The sequence below is a fragment of the Microcaecilia unicolor genome, chromosome 5 (assembly GCF_901765095.1).
Source record: "Microcaecilia unicolor chromosome 5, aMicUni1.1, whole genome shotgun sequence".
Classification (NCBI taxonomy): Eukaryota; Metazoa; Chordata; class Amphibia; order Gymnophiona; family Siphonopidae; genus Microcaecilia; species Microcaecilia unicolor.
The window spans coordinates 177587752-177612278 of NC_044035.1; the positions used below are offsets into that span (position 1 = coordinate 177587752).

Sequence of the window (24527 nt, forward strand, 5' to 3'; positions counted from 1 at the left end):
TGTGACAACAGGTTGGGAACCAGAGGTAACTGAAGGGGATCCTCTACGAGCATCTGTCGGAGGTCCGCATACCAAGGCCTCCTGGGCCAATCTGGGGCGACGAGAACCACTTCTCCTGGATGCAGCCGAATCCGCAGGAGCACTCGCCCTATCAAGGGCCACGGAGGGAGCACATACAGTAGGCCCGGAGGCCAGGGTTGAGCCAAGGCATCCAACCGAGGATCTCTCCGTCTGCTGAAAAAGCACGGGACTTTGGCACTGATGCTTGTCGCCATTAGATCCATCACGGGCTTGCCCCACTTGGCACATATCTGCAGGAATACTTCATCTGCAAGTTCCCATTCCGCTGGATAGATCTGATGCCTGCTTAGATAATCGGCTTGCACGTTGCTCTGACCTGCAACGTGAGCTGCCGACAGAAACTGTAGATGCAGCTCGGCCCAGTGGCAAATCTGTTCGGCCTGCGCGGCTAGAGCTCTGCACTGAGTGCCACCTTGTCGATTTATGTAGCCCACTGCTGTCGTGTTGTCCGACATCACTCTGACAGCCAATCCTTCCAGGGTCACTTGAAAAGCCAGAAACGCCTGAAACACCACTTTCAACTCTAGGCGGTTGATGGACCACTCAGACTCCTCGGGTGTCCATAGACCCTGGGCATGCTTCCCCTTGCAATGTGCACCCCAGCCTTTCAGGCTGGCATCTGTCACCACTAGGCACCAATCGGGGAGCGCCAGCGGCATTCCTCGCCGCAGCATGCTGTCTGAGAGCCACCACTCCATACTGAGTCGGGCCGCAGAGAGCCAAGAGAGTCTGCATTGATAATCCTGAGATACTGGAGACCATCTTTGGAGTAGAGCATACTGTAGAGGTCTCAGGTGCGCTCTTGCCCAGGGCACCAGTTCCATGGTGGCCGTCATTGATCCAAGCAGCTGGACAATGTCCCAAGCTCGCGGGCGGGGCATCCTCAGGAGCAGACAGACCTGATTCTGAAGCTTGCACCGCCTTTGTTCGGGTAGGTACACATATCCCGAGGCTGTATCGAACCTGGCCCCCAAATATTCTAGAGACTGCGAGGGGGTCAGGTGACTTTTGACCAAATTGACGACCCAGCCCAGAGATTGAAGTACTGAGACCACTCTGGCTGTTACATGCTGACTCTCTGCAGCAGAGTTTGCTCGAATGAGCCAGTCGTCCAGGTATGGGAGAACCCGAATACCCTCTCGCCTTAGAAAGGCAGCTACTACCACCATAACCTTCGAAAAGGTGTGGGGAGCTGTGACGAGGCCAAAAGGCAAGGCCTGGAACTGGAAATGCTTTCCCATCACCGCAAACCTCAGAAACTTCTGGTGCGGGGGCCAAATTGGTATGTGCAAGTAAGCTTCTTTCAGGTCCAGAGACGTGAGAAACTCTCCTGGCCGCAATGACGGAGCACAGGGTTTCCATGTGAAAATGCCGCACTCTCAGGGACTTGTTTAATTCTTTTAAGTCCAGAATAGGGCGAAGAGACCCTCCTTTTCGCAGCACCACAAAGTAGATGGAGTAGCGGCCGCAGCCGTGTTCGGCGGGAGGTACCGGGGACACGGCCCCTATCTGAATCAGACCTTGCAAAGTCTCCTCTACCGCCGCCCGTTTGGCGGCAGAACCGCATCGGGACTCCACAAACACGTCTCTTACAGGGGCGTCGAATTCTATTCTGAAACCGTCTCTGATCAGGTCCAAGACCCACTGATCTGAGGAAATGTTGACCCACTCCTCGGCAAAGAGGGAAAGACGTCCTCCAATGACAGGACTCGAGGAGAGGGCCGGCGCACCATCATTGAGAGGGTCGCCCCTGAACTCCAGGCCTTGAGCCAGTGGCTGTGGAACGTTTGTCCGAGCGAAAGGAGTTCCTCTGCTGAAAACGGGAACGAGAAGTGAACCCAGCAGAACGCCCCGGGCGGTACCTTCGAGCTTCACGGAAGCGAGGTCTGTAAGAGGAGTGGACCGCCGCACCCTTAGAGGAAGGCCGAGGCCTATCTTCGGGCAAGCGCTGGGGTTTAGCCTCACCCAGGCCCTTCACAATTTTCTCCAACTCCTCACCAAACAGGAGAAGGCCTTAAAAGGGCAACTTCACCAACCTTTGCTTAGAGGCCATGTCCACCGCCCAATGCCGTAGCCAAAGAAGACGGCGAGCCACCACTGCTACTGCCACGTGTTTAGCCGAAGCTCTGACAATATCATAAAGGGCGTCAGCAAGAAAGGACATCTGAAAAGGGCTCCGCTCCATCACCGGGCTGTTCCACTGCCTGTTGCAACCAAGCCAGGCAGGCTCTAGCAGCATAACAACTGCATGCAGACACCCGAATAGTGAGACCTGCAATTTCAAATGACCGTTTAAGTGCTGATTCCAGTCTACGGTCTTGAATATCCTTCAGGGCAACACCTCCTTCAACAGGGAGGGTAGTTCTCTTTGTCACAGCTGTGACTAGGGCATCCACTTTAGGCATAGCAAAGCGAGCCATATGCTCCTCACTCAGAGGGTATAATTTCCCCCTAGCCCTGGAAACTTTCAAAGGTCCCTCGGGGTCAGCCCATTGAGCCGAAATAAGCTCTTGGATGGAGTCATGCAAAGGAAAGGCTCGAGCAGGCTTTTTGGTACTAGCCATCCTAGGATTCACAGAGGAGGCTGTGCCACTGGCAGGGTCCTCAACAGAGAGAGCCTGCAGTGCATCAGAAATAAGCGCTGGCAGCTCATCACAGTGGAAAATCCTCACCGCGGAGGGATCATCCAGATCCTGAGTCACTTCTGCACCAGACTCTGGCTCCTCAGACCATGAAGGCCTGCCAGAGTCCTCCAAATCCTCGCAGCCCGACCACGGGGGGGAGGGGGGGGGAATGGAGGTGCAGCACTCTCTGAAGGGGAAAGAGCCCTTCTGCGCTTCATATTCTGCCAATTATCAGGGAATAACGCCTCAGAGGACATACCCAGGCTAGAATCCACCGGGGGGGGGGGGGGGCATTAGAAGAGGCCCCTGCAGGGCTTTGTGGGAGAGCTCTTTTAAGAATGTATGCTTTATGCATTAATAAGACAAAATCAGGGGAGAAAAACTCACCCTGGGCACCCGGATCTCTGCCGGGGCTAGTAGATCTCATATCAGCCTCACTCCGAGGCCTCCCCCCGGGCTCAGGACTCTCCGTCTCAGCGGAGGTTGCGCCATGGGGTAAATTCAAAATGGCGCCCGCTGCCAGCTCAGAGCGCGAAGAATCACCGCTCGCCATGCTCGGGCCAGCTCTAACGTCTGTACAACACGATTTACAGAGCCCCGCTGCTGATCTGCGCTTGCCACACTTGGAACAGCGCTTTACTGTCTCCGCAGCCATCGCCGAAAACGGCAGTAAAATTCAAAATGGCAGTTCGCGCCAAATTGCCCCGATCGCGGGCCCACCCCGGAGAAGTCAGAAAACACTCTTACCTCACTGGACCGAGTATCACAGCTCCGGTCCCACAGAAAAAGGCAAGGAAAAACCTATGTTCCTTTTTTTTTTTTTTTTTTTTAACGCTGTGAGGAAAGCAGAGGTAAATAGAACTCCGGAGGCTCAGGTGAGTGGGAAAGGCAGGGAAAGGGCAAACCTATGTGCCTGCATCCACTGTTGGTGGGGAAGGACAGGGAAAGCTAAGCAATGTGTCCACATCCACAGAGGTATGGGTAAGGCAGGGAAAGGGCAAACCTATGTGCCTTTAAAGTGAAGCTGCTATAGCCTCCAACACCCCTGCTAACAACTGGCAAAAGCACAGGAGCAACCTCCAGGCAGATTTTAGATGGAGCTCGAAGAAGCTGCAGCCACTCTGCTAGGGGAGATAGAGAATACTGAAGAGAGGCAGTGGAGCAAGCTGGTATGAGGCACTGAAAAAAGTGTGCTCTCTATCTCCCTCTGCTGGTTGATGGACACAACCCATCTGTAATGGCTGCATCTGCTTGATGACAAGGAATGGAAAGATATTTCAACTCAGATCTTGTGAGGAGCACAATATCATTCAGTACAACAGACTTCACCTCATAAGACAGACATCCTAGCTGTACTAATATACCTTTGTAGTACAGTATTTCATCCCATTCTGAAAAAGCCACCACTTGATGATGTAACTATTCCATCTAACTACAGACCAGTCTCTCGTATCTATTTTCCCTCTAAAGATATCTTTGTACAATTATTCACACATGTCGAACATATGGATGTTCTATATTCATGACAATCAGGTTTCTGGTCGGGATACAGCACAAACTATTTTAGCATCGTTCCTGAATTAATTTATGGTATACTGGACAACAAATAAGAATTAAAAACCTACCTTTTCAAGAAATATTGTGGTTAATTATACATGTTACCGATGTTCTATACATTACTGTAATTTCTCCTGTTAACTGTAAGCCACATTGAACCGAAACTTGTTTTTGGAAAATTGTGGGATATAAAAGTGAATGAATAAATATGCTAGATTTGGTGTTCTGCAAAGGGGTCAACATCTTGGAACAAAAGGCTGGTGGCATAGAAATAACACCCCTATCATGGACTGATCATTTCCTAAACAAATTTTCTATAAAGGACTTCATAGAACAGATGGGCCCAATCAAAGCTTGGAAGGAGATCTGAGTCATGAGAAATCTGACTGCTGAAAACTTCCTAGAGGCCTTGTCCTACCCCTATGCAGATGAAAAGATGATGATTGTCAGAACAGGTTGGTATCTGGAACGCATGCTTTATCAATAGCATTAGAAAAAACAGCCCCTCTAAAGAAGGTTCTATACTCCATAAACAAACATTGCCCGTGTTTCTACGCAGAATTACAGATCCTTAAGCGTCAAGGACACCAACTTGAGAGAAAATGGAGAAAATCTCACTTAGATGAAGCTAGGCTCAACTGTAAGAAACACATGGCAATGTACCGCCAGGCTGTAACAGCCAAAACACAGTATTTTTTTTTCTACACATTCAACCAAGCAGATATTTAAAATAGTAAGCAGACTACTGTATTTGAATTCCAGTGCTGTACATTTTTGGTACTGTTTCATGGTAGTTCTACTATTAGGTTTCAATTTACTGTTTTCAAGTTTACCTCATTTATTGTATTTATGTTTATTCTTGGTTATTTTACTATTGTTATGCTGTTAACAAATTGTAAGTTTTATGTTAAAGGGAAAGGGGAACAGGACTTGAAATACTACCTTTCTGTGGGTTTTTTCTTTGCAACTACATTCAAAGCGGTTTACATAGAATATACAGGTACTTATTTGTACCTCTTGCCCACCACCATGGATAAATTTCTTCAAAGGTGGTTAATAAATCCAAATAAATAAATAAGTGATTACTCCTCATAGCACGCAATATTTAAAACAGGAAATAACCTAAAACGTCATTTTTTTCCCCTGTAACTGCAAGTGCCCAAATGTAGAAAGAGTGTGTATAACTTACTGTGCTGCCCTTTTACCAAACTGTGGTAAAGTGGCCTTAATGCATCCTTACAGTCATTCCTGCTTGCTGAGACCATTTTTACCGCTGGAGTAAAATGGTGATTTTTCAATTTTCCCCATTAATGGCCATGTTCTAATTTTTCCATTAGTGCGTGGCTATTAATGCTTGAGCCCCTTCCTCCCCCCAGTAAGCAGGCGGTACAGGCTCACATACTGTGTACTAATTGATCAATGCACGGCGCTAACTGATTAGAACAAAACACGTCTACTCTCCATCCACAGACTCACCCCCAGTGCTAAAAAATAATTTTTTGTATTAGTATATCTTAAATATTACAATAGAAATATTACAAAATTATGCATAAAGAAAATGTCCCCAAGAATAAATATTTATACACAAAAACCAAATGCATACTAACCCACTTTCCCCCAGATTCTATAAATCGCGCCTAGATTTGCATGCAGAAATCCAAGTGTATTCCATAACAGTGCATATAACTTAATTGGTTATGCCAATCAGTGCTGTTAATTGGATGTTTACTAGCAAAAAGGAGCATTAACTGGCATTACTTAGAACTTACGCACAGATCTCCTTAAGCGCATTCTATAACATGGTGCGCGTAAATTGTAATGCGCGTTGCCAAAAAGAAGGCACAGCCATGGGCATGGAATGGGTGGGTCATGGGTGTTCTGACAATTTACGCACAGTGTTATAGAATATACTTGCTCTGTGCCTAATTTAGGCATTGGGATTTAAACCAGGTTCTACCTGGCAAAATTCCTTGTGGCTAAATATAGTCGCATGGATGGTCATCAGTGTATTATGCAAACCGCGTGGAAATTTTGTAGAATACGCTTAGGCAAAAGCGATTTCTGTACATATTTTCCAGGCGCCATATATAGAATCTCCCACTTTATTGAGAACAAAAAGGAAGTAATCACTGTACCATAATTTAAAAAAAGAAAAAAAAGAACACAGAACATATCCCACCAGGCTAAACATAATCTTATCTAAACTCCAAAAACCTGTTCAGGGAAGGGGAAAAAAAGCTCCCAAACAAAGAAACAACTTATAAAGAACTAACCTTGTCTTTTTCCATTAGAAATGTTTCCAAATGTGTAGGATCAAGAAAATTGTAAGAATTATTCAGGTAAATTACCAGACACTTTCAAGGAAAGAAAAAAGGAGGCACCTAATTCCAAAACTTTAGGGGTCCTGTTTACTAAGCCGCACTGTAAGCACGCTAACTTTTTAGCATGCACTAAAAATTATCGTGTGCTAATGATAGAGACAGCCATTATATTCCTATGGGTATCTCTATCGTTAGCACGTGCCGAAAAGTCTGCATGCTTACAGAGCGGCTTCATAAACAGGACCCTAGGTTTTAACTGAAACATCTAGGAACAAAATAATACTTAAAAAAGGAGACAATCTTTTTGGGAAAATAAGCTTTTAACATAGAAAATTTAAATTCCTCCTTTTGAAAAGATACCAACAAAGTAGATCTTTTGGTAATAGGTTCTTGAGATTATTCGAGAAATTTAGATATATTCAGACTATCGGGTGACTGAATATTATCGGGCCCCCTCCTCCTTGAGATCTCTAGAGCCTCAGGGAAGGTAATATAGCTGATTAATTGAGAATTCCTCAATTGTCAGCTGAAGGACATCCTTCAAATAAATTTTCAGAAGCACTAGTTGTGCCAGGAAATGTGTAACAGGAAATTTTAAAAACCTGAGGTTATGGGCTCTAGATACATTTTCTAAAGACTCCATTTGCGGATGCATAGCAAGACAGTCTTTTGTAATAGTACTCTATGTAGAGTGTGTAACATTCAATTTATTTTGTTACATTTGTACCCCGCGCTTTCCCACTCATGGCAGGCTCAATGCGGCTTACATGGGGCAATGGAGGGTTAAGTGACTTGCCCAGAGTTACAAGGAGCTGCCTGTGCCTGAAGTGGGAATTGAACTCAGTTCCTCAGGACCAAAGTCCACCACCCTAACCACTAGGCCAATTGAGAATCCATCTTATCCAAATGCTGTTCACAAGATTTAAGTCTAGTTTCTTGACCATTAAACTTTACAACCACTTCTTCTGTGAACTTGGCAAAAGCAGATTATCTTGTAAAGATTTATCCATCTTATTGATAGCTACCAACAAGTCCTTCAGTGAAACCTCTTGCTAAGTACAGTTCACAGTGGAAAAGTCAACAGGCTTATAAGAAACTGTATAATTATGGTACAGCCAGAGACCCCCCCCCCCCCCCCACTGGAATGGTGGCGGGCCCAGTCATAGAGCTCAGGCCATTACAGACCTTGGCTGAGTCAGAAATCTGATGGCTGACATAACTGGGAGCTTACTGGAAAAGTATGGCCTAGTTTGTAGCCCGGATTGAGGCCTAAATAAGCTAAATTAGGAAAAGTTAGGTCAATAGATATGGAAACAAAATGGAGGATTTCAGCACAAAATGGAAGCCGTATCTGTTACAAAGTGGAATTTTCTCCAATGTAAGTTAGAAAAACAAGTTGAGAAATGAGTGAGTCATGCCAGGTGCAAAGAAAATAGGGAACTAGCTGCCAAGAGGGGAGGGAGACTTTCCTGTGAGCAGGATTGTGGTCAGCCATGGTGTGAGAAAGGAAAGGTGTAGCTGGATGCAGGGTCTTGCTTAAGATTTATGGTCAAGCGAGCTAAAGACAAAACCATGTTATCAAGATGGAAGCTACTCATTAGCATGAACCAATCAGTGACAACCATGACATTAGCATATTATCCATATCCTGAGGGCACCTATAAAAATCAGGGTATTTCCTGCTTTAAGTTAGAGAGAAGGGTTGCCACTCTCTCTCTCCAAGGGAAACCAATGTGTCCAGCAGAATTGACAAATTACCTAATTGCTTTCCCTTGTAAAACCTTTAATTGGTAAGAGAAATTATAAAAGATTAGGAACTAATTAACACCTGTTTGCAGCTGGATTATTATATTCCTATAATTAATAGATTGTACGTGCCTGTTGTACATCACTGATTTGACTTGAATCTTGGCAAATAAACTCCTCATTCCAAATGATGATTTGTGGACTTCACTTTATGATCAGAGGCTGTAAGTATAAATGCTTTTTGCTGTATCAGGCTATCTTTCACTGCATTGTATAACCTGTGACATAAATCCAGTTTGTCATAAGGCTGGTATCTTTTCCTTAGACCTAACATCTCTCTTAGTGGCAATTCCTTTTAGAACTTCACAACTCCTTGATTACCCCAGTACTAGTGCTATTTAGAGATGGAGTCAGATTTAAGGTCACTCCAGCCTTCTTGGGGGTCTCTGAACCCTAAATTTAAAACAAAATGGAGGCAGGTACCTTAACTTGGAATGATGAAGATTCCATTCCTGGAGGTAGGGAAGTGGGAGACAGAATTTGGAATGAAGTTAAGCTTCTGCCCGTGGCGTCCACTCGTCTGGGAACACCATCCAGCTCTTGAGCCAAAATAGGCTGTGGGGGTGGAGTTCAACCCCCAGATGAAAGGGAGGCTTCCGGGGAAGCAAGCAAGCTCGCAGATTGAGATGGTACAACCGGATTAGTTGCTCGAAGATGTTGATCCATCAGTCCCCTCAAGGCAGCTACTACTTGAGGCTTAGACTTGTTCCCTTTTCGCTTCCCCTTGGAGGGGAGCAGAGTGGAAAGTTCCTTGCTCTTCATACCTCTGAAGAGGATCCAAAGTGGTGGGTCCTGCCCCTTTTACGCCCTTTTGGGCATGCGCCAACAGGCTTGCACCGCAGGCCGCAGCTAGAATGTGCTAATATGCCAGCACACAAGGACCCCTTGGCAAGGCAGGATGGAACCAGCATCTGGCATAGTGCCTAATGTAAAGGCTCCCAGTGGTCACAATCCTCCAGCTCTCAGCGTGCCTTGGCTAGAGCATGCTAATATTCCAGCACACATGAATTCCTCAACAAGGCAGGATGGAACCAGCATTTGGCATAGTGCCTGATGGAATGGCTCCCAGCGGTCAGTCCTCCAGCTCCAAATAAATTTTATTTTTTAGCACGAGGGTAAGACGCACACATGCAAAAATTACTGCGGAATACCTGAGCACACCCCATGGTGAGGCATTTTTTTGCTGTGGTAAGCAAATGTTAGTGCTTACTGCAGCTAGTAAAAGGACCCCTGTATTCTGTAGGTTGTGTGCGTAACTGGCAGGGCCGGCTCAAGGGATAATGATGCCCTGAGCCAACTTTATTTATTTATTTCGATTTTGCTCACACCTTTTTCAGTAGTAGCTCAAGGTGAGTTACATTCAGGTACTCTGGGTATTTCTCTCTCCCAGGAGGGCTCACAATCTAATTTTGTACCTGAGGCAATGAAGGTTAAGTGACTTGCCCAAGATCACAAGGAGCTGCAGTGGGATTTGGCCTGGCCACCTCTGGATTGCAAGACCGGTGCTCTAACCACTAGGCCCACTCCTCCACTCCTTACTTTGTCAACACCCCCCCCCCCCCCTCCTCAATTGCATCACTTCTGGCACCCCTCCCTCCCCCACCAGCACGGGTTTGGCAGCTTTCTCCTCTCTCCCCCAGTCCAGTCTCTATTTTCCCCCCTCTCTCCATGCAGGTCAGGCACTGCTCCCTCATGATCCTGTAAAGTTTATATCTATTGCTGGTAGCAGCAGCATGACAGGCTGCCTTTGGCCAGACTCTGGGTTTTTCCTCTGCCGTGTCTCACCCCTAGGAAATTACATTAGAGGGAAGACCCAGGGGCTGAGCCTGTCATGCTGCTGCCACCAGCAACAAGTGTAAACTTTACAGGACTGTGGGGGGAGTGAGAGAGGTGAAGGAGCGGTACCAGGCCTGCAGGGAGAGAGAAGGGGAGACACTGGCTAGGGGAAGGGGGTCAGAGGCTGGGTATTTTGGTGCCCATAATCGCCGGCACCCTAGGCCAGAGTCTCACCTGGTCCAATGGTTAATTCAGCCCTGTTAAGTGGCAGACCCGCCCATGTCCCTCCCAAGCTCCTCCATGTGATATGCCACTTAAGTGCAGAGTTGCTTTTGAAAGTGACAGTATTCTGCACATTCACGCACTCAAGTGGCATCTAAATGTGGGCACACTCTTGTGGAATGCCCCCATGGGGCAGCAAGGTGGAAAACACAGAGCCAGGAGTTTGTGGTAGAGGAAAAGGTCACAATAAGTGTTCTTGTAGATTAGCATCAAAACAGTGGTAGTAGACAGGAAAGGATGGACTAGACATGATTCAGCTATATTACAAAGACTAAGGGTCCTTTTATCAAGCTGTGCTATAAAGTGGCCAGCGCTAGTGTCAGCATGTGGATTTTCCACACGCTGTGCTCTACTTTTTATATATTGGCCATGTGTTAATTTTCCCATTAGCGCATGTCAATTACCGCAGAAGCCCTTACTGCCACCGATTTAGGAGGTGGTAAAGGCTTCCTCCTTACTCCCAAGCTAATCGGGTAGCACATAGTAATGTGCCTGTGTTACCCAATTAGCACAGGAATGCCTACTCTCCACCCATGGGCATGCCTCCCATGCTGGAAAATAAAAAAGACTTTCCAGTGCAGGATTATCACACACTAAGTGAAAAATACCCATGGGATGCCTCAGCGCATCCCGTAGTAGTGCTCTTTTAGCGCACAGTAGGCCTTAGGAAAAGGGCCCCTAAATTGGCAATTGCTGACCCTATTCAACAGCATAAATGACCCTGGTACTTCTGGGCTCAGAGACCAGCCTCACTTGCCTTTCTGGAATGCGTAGACACTGTCCTTGTGTTGGCAGCTGAGAACAAGGCTAGTCCATTCCACTCCATTCGATGCCATTTCCACCGGTGGTACCACCTGCATCGATACTGGTGTGCAGCCTGCAACAGGGTTAAAAATTAGTTACAGTAAGAACTCTGTACTAACCCACCCAAACTCCAAGGTTAAAGGGTGCTTAATACCACTTCCAAAAAGTTACAGGTCACCTCTCATTCAAGCCTCCTGAAGTAGAAACAAAACTACACAAATATTATTAAATCCTGGTATTTCAAACTATATACCACTACTGCACAGAGGAAAAGAGAAGTAACTCAGGGATCGAAGAAGTGGAATAAAAAGTGCCCTTTTTAGCTCAAAAAAAGTACAGAAATTTAATGAAATGCAATTTGAAATTCAAAGCTTTTACAGTGAATTTATTGATATCTTTATGGTGTAGTAGGAAAGTTACAACAATTTATATCACAAGATTGGTGTATCCCGCTGAGCTTAGCTAATAACATTCTCAAAATTGTAGAAAAAACAAACAAACAAAATGTTGTCATTTGCAGTGTGGCAGGTCAGAACTCTGCACCATCAGATTACAAGGAATAGGATAATAAAAAGGCTAAAAAATAAAAAACAAGTGGGAAAAGCATGCGGAGCAAAGTTCTGGAATTCTTTCAACCCCTCCACATGTGTGCATGTATCTTTTAACTTAAAAGGACAGAGAGGAGGAGGCAGTTGGTGAGGCAGAGGGTTAAGTGTGGGGTGAGGAGATAGTTGTGAGATGGTAGTAGGAGGTTTGCAAGGCAAAATTCCCTACCTGCTATGTTTCACTTTATCTAGGTCTCTATGCTATAGAAGCTGGAATACTTCTCCCATAGAAATGCATTGGGACATTTTTTGGTGCTCACTTCTCTGGAATCCTCTAGTCTGATCTGCCCCATTTTCAAACTCAATGTGGCTTTTTACCAGATCGAATGTTGGGGGGAGAGGGGGTGTAACTAGGACAGTTACCCTGTGCCCCCATGCCAAAGGGGGCCCCAAGCCTGCACAAAGCTGACAGAGGTACAATCTGCAGGTGGCCTTTGAGTTGCCCTCTCAAATTTCTTTCCTGGAAGCAAGCATATTTAACACCTAAGGACAGGACCGGGTGAACTTCTGTGGTCTATGTCCCAGAAATGCCAAAGAGAGAAAATGATCAAGTATTTTATATCGTATTCATTGTTGGTTTAATCATGACTTGATAATCTGCCATCATTTATCATGTTACCTGGCCTGTTTTTCAGTGTTTTATCCCATGGCAAATTCAATCCTGTTCCGTTACATTTTTGAGGAGTTATTTTGCCCTCAATACAGACCAGATAGATATTCTCGACCCTTTATGTACAATTGTTTCTAACTTCCATTAGATTGGAAAGAATAAAAAACAGAAGGGATTACTAAAATATCTATAGAAGCAGGACACCAAAATCCTCCTTTCTGTACATTTTGCTTTCACCTTTACTAAGCCTGACAGCTTCCTTTCAGCAAAGTATATCATGCTGAAGAAACTTCTGAAAAATGCTGGGCCCGGTATTCAAAAAAAAGCCGAGCTCCTAAATTCAGGCTACTAAGGGGTCCTTTTACTAAGCTGTGGTAAAAGGTGGCCTGCTCTAGTTTGGACACACGATATTAGCGCATGCTGGCCCATTTTTTACCGCAGCGGGTAAAAAGGCCTTTTTTAATGGGGCGGTAAATGGCCGTGCGCTAATATTAAAAGTAGCGTGAGGCTATTTAGTTAAAAGCAGCCTCAAAAAGGTGGGCTTTTGGCCTACATTTGAAGACGGCCAGACCTGGAGCTTGACATATTGATTCAGGAAGTACTGAACTGCCAACATCTTCCTCATCATGGTTTTGGCAGAGGTAAAATTTGATCTCTTGGCGCAATAATTCATTGTTGAGTGTTTCATTAAGGGAATTATGTTTGCCTGCCCCATAGCAGCATTTTCTAGAAGTGACTCATGGGTTTACTTCAGTACATAATGCTCTCTCTCTCTCTAATTGATAGGATGATAATTTCATCTCTCAGTTAATAAATAGAAATAAAACAAAACATAAAAAGGAAAATAAGATGATAACCTTTATCGTATTAACTTTCAATGCATTTTTGACTAGCTTCTCTCTTTCTTTTATTTATTAAATGCATATACAATACACAAAGAAAAATGTCTCAAGAAATTTCCCATCACATATATAACCACATCAAAACATTCAAACCCACATCAAGGAAAAATCTTGCCAAACTGCCAGAGAAGAAAAAAAAGAAAAAATACAATTGATTCATTATTAGCAGACCTGAAAATACAATTCTAAACCCTAATTACCTACAGAAACATTAGATTTATCCTCAAGAAAATTTTCCAAATGCAAAGGATCCAAAAAATAATTTCCCTTATATGTCACCAGACATTTACAAGGAAACTTAAGGAAAAATGTGGCTCCTACAGCTAACACTCTAGATTTAAGCTGCTGGAAAGCCTTCTGCTTCAGTTGTGTAGGTCTGGAGACACTGGGAAACATTAATATAGTCCAACCACAAAACAATATACTTTTTTTTAAGGAAAATATGCCTTCAAAACCAACATCTTATGAGCTTCAGATTGAAAGATAAGCAGAAAGTTGACCACTTTGTAATAATATCATGAGAGGATTCCAAAAACTTTGCTAAATCTAAACTATCTGGTGAATTGATTGAGTCCATAAATAGCATCTTCCTGTCCAGTCAACTTAATAGGTGAAGGAAGATAATATAAATTATTAACAATAAATCAACAGACAGCCATAATATATCATGAAGGTACATTCGGAAAAGCTCTAATGCAGCTAATGTGTAACAGGAAAATTTAACAATCGAAGATTGCATGCTCTAGATGCATTTTCCAAATGCTCTATATGAGAAAGAATCACCAAGCTATCCTTAGCAGCTGCAGCCAAAGCTGCTTGGCAGGAGGCAACCTGAGTTTCAACCTTTTTTCCACCCTTCATTCTATTTTGACAAGTTCTTCATCCTGGTCAACAAACTTAGCTATAACTTCTTGAGTAAATGTATTTAATGATGACAAAATGATCTTGAAGAGACCTTTCGATCCTAGTCACTGCCAACACAACATCCTTAAAAGAACAATCAGTTAAGTTCAAATTTGAAGCTGAAGCAGTTATTACTAGAGGCAAAAGTTAATGATACCAGTACAAGCAATTTAACTTGTGCAACTAACTTTTGCAGAGGAATATTAGGCATGGGAGAAGATCCAACCATCGGGGACTCAGCCCCGGAAGAGGACAGGTGCACCTGAATAGGAGTGTCACTCTTCTCCCTTAATACTGCAGATTGAGAGGGAGGGGTTCTATCCCCCCAAAGAAAGGAAAATATTAGGTGGAAAGAAAATACTCACAATTCCACTCATCACATGCTGAACATGATGATCATTTGGCCCCCTAACAGTAGCAGACGGGACCCATTTAGTATTCCCATCTTTATGCTTCCCCGTGGACGGGAGCAGAATTTTCACCCTCCTCACTCCTCTAGTGCTCTGAAGGCCATGTGCTCGTGGCCACGTACTGCGGCAGGGACACTTCTAAATAGCTGTAGCCAAAGACCTCGGGATGTCACGATCAACATCGGCAGGCATTGAAGTGGATGCCCTGATAGAACTTGCCGGACACCAGCAAGATCCTCAGATGCATTGCAGTAGGGATGCCTCTAAATAGCTGGAACCAAAGACCTTGGGATGTCACACACTGTGTCAGGGCATCCACTCCAATGCCCGTCGACAGAACTTCCCAGGCACCAGCAAAATCCTCAGATGCACCGTGGCAGGGACACCTCTAAATAGCTGGAACCAAAGATCTCAGGATGTCATGCTCAGCATCGGGGCATCACTCCAATGCTTGCCAACAGAACTACCCGGGCACCAGCAAGATCCTCCTTTGAGTAGCTTTTCAAGGCCAGAAATTTCTTCCTCAAATCAGAACAATGTGAGCAAAAGATGAAAGTATCAGAATGTAAGAGTTCCACCCTAAGTTCTGCCTGGGAAAAGGAACTAAATGTTTCACTTTCCAGAATGAATGGGAACTCTATCAGCTGCTCTTTTACAATCCACTTATATTTTTCATAAATCCTATTGGACGCCTGCAAAGCTTGCTAAAGTAAATCTTAATATATAAAATTTGTGCTGGTCATGTCAATCTGTTGTGGGATCCCTTGATCATATGCTTTTTCACTGTCATAATTTGCAACTGTATTGGAAACTGATTTGGGACATTTTTCAGAAGGTTTTTGGCATTCCAGATGCTTTGTCTTTTAAAGTACTAATCCGTAAAGCATCCACCCTTGGTTTGTCAGTTCCACTAAAACATGTAAAATTCTTTAATTTAATGATTTTGCTTGCTCTTCACTTGATTGTTTTACATTGGAAAAATAATCTGCACAGCTCATTTCATGAATGGTGGAATTTGCTCTGTTCATATAGCCGTTATGAGGAAATAGCTGCCATAAAATTTGATCACATTTTGTTCTTCCGTAAAACATGGTCATTGCTAGTCAACTATGTTAAGTGATATTTGCGTGTAACTTTATTAGGTAAAATCAACTCCTTTTAAACATATGCACATACTGTTTTGCTTTATTCTCTGTTAACCTACTGGTACTTTTTTTTTTTTTTTTTTGGGGGGGGGGGGGTTGTTGCTTTTATTTTAGTCTTTGAAAATGTTTGATGATTAATTGGATACACCATATGGAGTTTGTTCATTTCTTACACATACGTGTATTATTGTATTATTCTAAAAACTTATAAAGATTAAAAAAAATAATAATAATAATAATGTAAGAGTGGGTGAGCATTTTTCAGGCCCAGAACACTGAATCAATGACTTTATAGTCAGAATAATAAAAGGAAAGGTAAACACTATTCAAGAATTACCTTTGAAGTTTCTCACCCCATCCCTACCTTTGCCCCTTAAGAATGCCATTGGAATTCTTTTATGCTTCACTTTTTATTTGTTAATTTATATACCGTATCTTATTGCAACTGCAAAACAGAACGGTTTACATATGTATAAAAACAACTAATGTATACAAACAAACAAACATAGGAATTCCATTCATGACAGGAAAGCACAGCAAATCAGAATAAACTACGTAATAAAATCAATACAAATTAAAAATCTAATATACAGTTAAGCTACCCCTTTTTCTCTCTTTTTTTTTTTTTTACCTTATCTCTTATGCTAAGTTCTGTTCTACATAACTTATAAAGAAGGTTTTCAAAAGTTTTCGGAAATGGATATAGGATTTCTCTAATCTGATCTCCTTAGGAAGGCCATTCCAAAGGGAAGGGGACAAATAGAAAAAAGGGTGAGGCAAAAAAAAAAAGTTACCCCCCCCCCAGAGTTCTTTGCTGTTTTCTCAGCAACCACTTGGAATTTCAACGTGAAATTTTACAGCTTTATTTGTTGTTACTATCTACATTTATGTACCAAATGGAATGAGATTATATTTAAACATGGCAAAATTACAGACTTTTTAGTATTACCCAGCAATTTTTGCACGTTCAAAAATGTTTGCACTGTAAAACTACTATTATTTTTTTTTAATATTAAAAGCAGAGTACAAGCTTATTGTTAAAGATGTCACAGTGACAGACTTTTGTCTGGGGGACAATATTAGAGGCCTATCACAAGTTCCACCCAAAGCCGCAAACAATTGCCGAACTCAAGAAAGCGCTGCAGATAATCTGGGACAGCCTGTCAAAGGGACCAATCGACAAAGTTGTTAAGAACTTTCCAAAGAGACTGAAGGCCTGTGATAAAGTTGGAGTGGACATTTTGAGCATTCACAGTGACTGCAAAACTCTTGACACATTGTCAATTGTATCATTTGAATGACATTATTTTACTGTGTTTTAGCTTGAACATTTTTAACGCACAAATATCTCTAGGTAATAACACTAAAATGTCAGTAATTTCAACATTGCTTAAGATAATTAATTGTTGTATAATAGTAGTACATAAGTATGGTGACTAAATGTACATAAAATTTCTCATTTAAATTTGAAGTGGTTGCTGAGAAAATGGCAAAAAATTCAAGGGGGTTACTTTTATTTTTTTTTTTGCCTCACCCTGTATATTCTGATATTTTCAACTTTGCTTATATTTTTCTGACCTGAGGAAGGTGGCTATGGCCTTTGAAAGCTAGTAAAAAAATGTAATTATGTTAGCCCAATAAAAATGGGTATCATTTTATTTCTATTTATTACCTTTAACGTAGACTAACAAGGCACTACAATGCTCTACTCAATCAGGTTTCAGAGCTAACCACAGCACAGAAACAGTAGTACATAGTAACATAGTAGATGACGGCAGAAAAAGACCTGCACGGTCCATCCAGTCTGCCCAAGAAGATAAATTCATATGTGCTACTTTTTTATTTGTACTGTCCTCTTCAGGGCACAGACCGTATAAGTCTGGCCAGCCCTATCCCTGCCTCCCAACCCCGCCTCCCACCACCAGCTCTGGCACAGACCGTATAAGTCTGCCCAGCACTATCCCTGACTCCCACCACCGGCTCTAGCACAGACCGTATAAGTCTGCCCAGCAGTATCCCCGCCGCCCAACCACCAGCCCTGGCACAGACCGTATAAGTCTGCCCAGCACTAGCCTCACCTCCCAACCACCAGCTCTGCCACCCATTCTAGGCTAAGCTCCTGAGGATCCCTTCCTTCTGCACAGGATTCCTTTATGTTTATCCCATGCATGTTTGAATTCCGTTACTGTTTTCATCTCCACCACCTCCCGCGGGAGGGCATTCTAAGCATCCACCACCCTCTCCGTGAAAAAATACTTCCTAACAGTCTGCCCCCCTTCAATCTCATTTCATGCCCTCTCGTTCTACCGCCTTCCCATCTCCGGAAAAGGTTTGTTTGCGGATTAATACCTTTCAAATATTTGAACGTCTGTATCATATCACCCCTGTTCCTCCTTTCCTCCAGGGTATACATGTTCAGGTCCGCAAGTCTCTCCTCATATGTCCTGAACTGCAAATCCCATACCATCATCGTAGCTTTTCTTTGCACCGCTTCAATTCTTTTTACATCCTTAGCAAGATATGGCCTCCAAAACTGAACACAATACTCCAGGTGGGGCCTCACCAATGACTTGTACAGGAGCATCAACACCTCTTTTCTTCTGCTGGTCACACCTCTCTCTATACAGCCTATACTAGTATCCATAGCAGACAAAGCCAGATCTATCCTAAGCAGAAATGGTATGGCACTACTGCTACAATTCAATCTATCCTCCACCTTCGAACTAGTGGACCATTGAACACAAGGTACTGACCTAGTTCAAAGGTTTTCCGGTCACCAGATAGTACAAAGTAAAACAAAAAGGGGTCCTATCAGAAAGCTGTAAAAACCCCTGTGGAGTCCCTCAGGTATCCCCCATATCCCCAATGCTATTAAACATATGCCTATGCACATTAGGGTTAGAACTATCCTGAAAGGGCTTCATTAGTTATAGTTATGCGGGTGATATTTCAGTCATCTTCCTGGTTTCATCTAACATAGCACAGGTGTCAGGACTGGTAGAAACCTGTTTAGGCTCCATAAGCTCCTTCCTGGATGAGGAAGCACAAACTAAAATTCCTCAGAAAAAAAAAAAAAAATTCTGCCCTTTGACTATAACCCAAACCCACTACAAAGTCAAATCAAAGCTGGAGACACACAATTTACACTACAGAATATAACCAAATTACTGGGAGTCCAGCTAGATCAGATACAATAATTTATTCTACAAGTGTTTACGATGGTAAAATCCTCCTCCTCCCTGTTGAGAATGCTCCGACAAATCAGAAAATACTTTGAGACCATGCAGTCCAGACTGTTAGTCCAGTCATTACTATTATAGTTCATCTTCTGCTTTCTACCTATTTACAGGATTCCATGGCCTTACATCCATATTAAGTGGGCTTTTGACAATGTCATAGCACAGAACTATACTAGCAGCTTTCTATTATTCTATTAGGACCTCTCTTCATCAGCGCCTCTCTGTACTGGTTATTTCACTGGATTTATCTTCCGCCTTTGATCTGGTAGATCATTCTTTCCTGGTACAGTTCTCCATTGGTTCCAAAGTTATCTTGCTGATCGCACATATCAGGTATCTCACTGTCATGTTCAATCACATGTTTTTTTTCTGTGACTTCTGGTGTCCCACATGGTTCCGTTTTAGCTCCCACAGTATTTAATGGTTTTCTCATGCCTTTGATCACTCATTCAGTCTAACCATTATTTACCATTTTGTTATGCTGATGACATTCAGGTTTTAAATTGCTTTTGTCCCACTCAGTCTGATCTATCTGAACTTAACCATTGCATTTCACAGGTATCTGCCTGGCTTTGTGAAAATCGCCTTGTTCTTAACAACAAAATGTAAGGCTATCCATTTTCCCAATCTCTGTTCCTTTACTCCATCATTTCCAGTTCTTGATATTCACTCCCTTGTTTTTCAGGATGCTGTGAAAATTCTTGGGGTAATCTTTGATAGCCATCTCACTTTTAGTCTTCAAATTAGTGCAGCGGTCAAGGCACCATTTTTTTTCTCTATCATATATGTGTAGTTTGGTCACCTTTTCCACTTGCAGCAATTGAACACTTCTTTTGTCCTTAGTTATCACTCATTTTGACTACTGCAATTCTCTTTATTCAGGACTTCTTTATTCCTGGAAGAGACTTCAATTGGTGCAATCCACTGCAAATCATTTCCTTCACTGTGCTAAACCGTTTAACTATTCCTTCAAGAGGACTATTTACTCCTCCAAGAGGATTGGTTGCTATCTTCTGCACAAATCCAGTTTAAGATCTTAGTTCTGGTGTTTAAGTCACATCTTCCTAAGGACCCAGATTACCTCTCTTGCCTTCTGATACCATACACCCCGTCCTGTACTTTATGTTCTTCTGAAGCAGGACAAATTGCATTACCCCCTCTCTCTATCATTCATCTAGACTCCAATAGGGCTTGTGCCATCAGTTACATTAGATCAAAGCTTTGGAATGCACTACCTTCTGCTCTTAGTCTAGAATCTTCCTACCATGAATATAAAACTGCTCTAAAGACTCATCTTTTTACTCTTGCTTACCCAACTTCTCATTAAACCTTGTTTTCTATATTATCCCTCACTGTACCCTTTACCCTTCCATGAAGCATTGTTGTACACCACTTTGAAGCCATTCCCTATGGCATATGGCAGTATATCAAGCCTTTGTATATAAATAATCAAAACTAGATTATTGCAACCTCCTACTACTAGGTGCTCCAAAAAAGCACATGCAAAAACTACAGACTGTCCAAAACACAGCAGTATGCCTTATCTTCTCCCTACACAAACACGATCATGTCAGTCATCTGTTCAAAGAACTACATTAGCTGCCAATAGAGGCGAGGATTACATTTAAACAGTGGATTCAAGTTACCTCATTTCACATATATAGAATATAATTAAGCCATCAGATCGAGAAAAAAAAAAAAACTTTCAACCACTCTCCTTTCACATTCCCCTCACTTAAAGGGATAAAAGAATCAACATATTTGCACAACTATTAACCTACCAAGCCCCTAGAATATGGAAAGACCTAGTACTAAATCTGGACAACCTTAGCTATATACTGTTCAGAGTACAACTCAAAACAACTTTATTCAAGAAATATCTATGCTCATAATACACTTCTGTTTTGAAACCGCACAATACAATTGTGAATCTTCTTATGTCGGACTGATGATAATTGTAGTTTAACTGCTATGTAACTCCTGAGGATTTGTCTCAGCTGTCCCTTCAACTTCTTGGTATAAGCAGTCTAGAAATCCGAATAAAGTAAAGCAACTACACTACTTTGTGTCTTGGTCATAAGTAGCTACTCATTCACTTTCACATACTGCATTCCCTCTCTGTATTTAATTTTTAGTGTGTTTCATAAAAACAAAATAGAAATATGCTTAAAGTTTTTGTTTTGCCTGTTCTTCCAAAACACTTGTCGCAGGTAGGTCTAGCAGGCAATCAGAAAAAAGGAAAACTAAAATGCAAGAACTGAAAGAAAAAAAAAACTGAAAAGATGCAAGACTGGCAGAGAGCTCATGCAGTATCAGCTAAAGAGCAGACCCAGCTGAGGAGCAGGGCTGTTGGTGCTGGGGGCTTTAGAGCAGGAGGAGAATGGAGGGAAGAACATGGAGCAAACAGTCCCACTCTCCTTATTAGTAGGACACAGCAAGAAAATAGAAGAACAGAATAGTCACAACAAGGGTGACGACTAAAGAAAGAGCCGCAGACAATACCCAAGTCAACATCTTTATTATATCAAGACTCGACATGAATCATGTTTCGGCCAAGTCTATAAATATATATATATACAAATTAAAATCAATATAAGTAAAACATATATATATACCAAAATGTTTTACAATTGACACAGTATGCATAAACAAATAAAAACATAGACATCAGTATCTGGGTCACATATACTTAAAATCAATAGGTTATAATACAAAAAGGTTATAATACAAAAAGCTTAACAGATAAAAAAATATATAACAATAATGATAAAAGCAATCTTAAAAATACATAAGAAAAGAATACAGTAATATCAAACAAAACAAACATGAAGGTCCATGTAATACCTTTGTGTGGATGTTTGCTGTATTCAAACTAAACTTAAAGCTATACAGATGGAGTCCAATATCTAAAAAAATGAAAAGAAAAACAGAACTATAACTAATACTGTATAGTTCTTTGTAGTGCATATATACTTAATGTAGATATTAAGAACATGGAGCGAACAGTCCCACTCTCCTCATTGCCATCTAACCCAGCCATCCCACTGCACATGCATTTACACCAGTCCACCAGCTATTCATTCCCCCACCCCCACCCCCACAAGAACGCCTGTAGTACACAAATACAGGTTATGGAATCATGAAATGCAGTCTTCAAAGCGGTCATGCAGTTTCAGAGTTGGTTTTTCTCTTTCCATGGATCTCTGTTCCCCCCCCCCCCCCCCTTAAATTAATAAAGGACAATTCTAGAAGCTGACATAAGTAGATTGTAACCTAACCTAATCTGTCCCTTTACCCCACCTATGTATTTCTCCTATCCGGAACTGGTAATCACCACTTACGGAATTATGTAAGCCACATTGAGCCTGCAAATAGGTGGGAAAATGTGAGATACAAATGTTATAAATAAATATACATGATACCTCAAAACTATACAGGAAAATGAAAATTGCAGACCACCATAAAGGGGATCTCCAAGAAAGAATAATGCAGAGATGACCATTTAGAAAACTCAAAAGAATAAAAAGGGAAAACCTGCTGATTATCTTAAGACCTTTTATTTATTTATGTTAGGATTTATTTACTGCTTTTCTTAAGAAACTTAAGGCGGTGCACAGTAAGAATTTTATATAATTTCCATAAATTTAAACAACAGAAGTCCCCAACTCCCAAAAAATTTTTCAAATATTGGTATGCCATGGCCTGAGAGTGGGTATTCCTGCCTTACCCAGCTAGTGCATTATGATTAGCGCAGGCTAAGTGGATAATGCAGAATTAACACAGCAGTTTATAATTAATTTAGATTTGATAAATCACCCTAGCTGCCAGGCAGAACAGAGCGGTGTACAGGCTACAATAAAATGTTGAAAAAGAAAGGAACAGCACACAATTATACAACAGATATAGAAAGAGGGAGGCAGTAAGAACAAAGGAAATGGGGAGAAGGATCGTAAATGCTAAGCAGATGCTGAATACTAATGACATTAGCACACAACTAGCAATAAAACTGAACCCCTCCAATAAGCGTTGCATTAAATCTGTGCTTAGCAGTGGCAAAATCCCAGGTTACCATGCTTTAACCCACATTCTAATACATTTTAGTAAAAGGGCCCTTTATCTCCTGTTGCCTCTTACACATTTAGATTGTAAGCTCTTTGTGGCAGGGACACATCACCAGTACACAGTACTGCACGTGTTCAGTAGTGCTATAAACTTTAAATTGCCTGTCCTGGGGTAACTGAGCATATTCAGAGGTACTTAGCCAGACATGATCTTGTGGACCGCCTCCTTATCCTCTGGTGCCTAGTAGTGACGTTCCTCCTTCCACGAATACTACCTTAACCACTCCAGGTATCAGAGTCCCAGCCACACGCCCGCCCAGATAGCACCCCCATTAACTGTTACCATCCCCCATATGAACCAGACTGACCCCCTACATAGTTTGCCCGGATATTGGGACCCTGCGCCCGACGATTGTAGTTATTGGGACCCCAATTACAGATATCATTTGTTGTGTGAGCCCTTATTACACGCCCCAGGTCCCGAACCCGCCAGAATTGTACAACATCGTGCCTCCATACTCCGCAACGCTGTGACAGTACAAGTTGCTCGAAGTATCCTTCCATTTATTAGACCTCAGACAGGTGAAGAAGTTATCTTTTGGATTGTCACTTATAAGCTGTATTGTACGGATTGGTTGCCGTGGCTTTTCATTAGAAAGATTGGGAACAGACCTCTTGAGAAGTATTGTATTTCACCAGACGGCAGAGGTTCATTTGCTGCCGTACGTTTACACCCGTGACATATCAATATATGTCCCATAGCAGACTGAACAACCAGCCCTCACCGCCACAAACCGTTCCTTCTCTCGAATCCCCACCACTGTCACCTTTTAATTTAGGTGATCACGTAATCCCTGAACCCCCAAATTACCTTTTAGACCCTCGAGAGTTAGGCCATCCCCATTGGGACCCAGCTCCAGAAGACGATCCCACTTGGGATCCTCTTACCCGGTACCAGATACTGTGTGAACCCTTACTTGAGAGTTGGACACTGGGCCCCAGTCGAATGGTTACACATACTCTGGCATTGTTCGGAGGAAATTTAGGTTTACAAGTAGAACAGACTGAAGTGCTCTTAGTAAGACCAGAAAGTGGTGAAGTTGTGGATTTTTGGTTAATCGCATACGCCGTACTTGGCACCGACTGGATACCGTTTTTATTCATTAGAGAAGTTGGATGGGGATCTTTGGAAGTATTTAGCCTTTTTGAAGTACCCGATCCCACCGAAAAAGGAGCTATTAGAATTTTTCCCCCTTACTCAAGTAACTCCTAATGATATATCAAGCCTTGGTATATTTCGGAATAGTGATTGTTGTGATAGCAGCTCTTGCTAAGACCCTAGGGATAATTTTGTTACTCATCTTAATCATTAGCCGTCACTTGCCCTTCGTACAGTCCTGA

General features: G+C 42.5%; 1 protein-coding gene across 1 annotated transcript in view; it reads right to left on the reverse strand.

Annotated features, from left to right (window-relative positions):
• The window catches only part of FCSK (fucose kinase), a 394768-nt gene that overhangs the window by 365333 nt on the left and 4908 nt on the right, over positions 1 to 24527 (reverse strand). The window contains 1 exon segment of the mRNA XM_030203610.1: positions 11205 to 11324. Within this exon segment, the coding sequence (XP_030059470.1) occupies positions 11205 to 11307 (103 nt within the window). The 5' untranslated portion in view covers positions 11308 to 11324.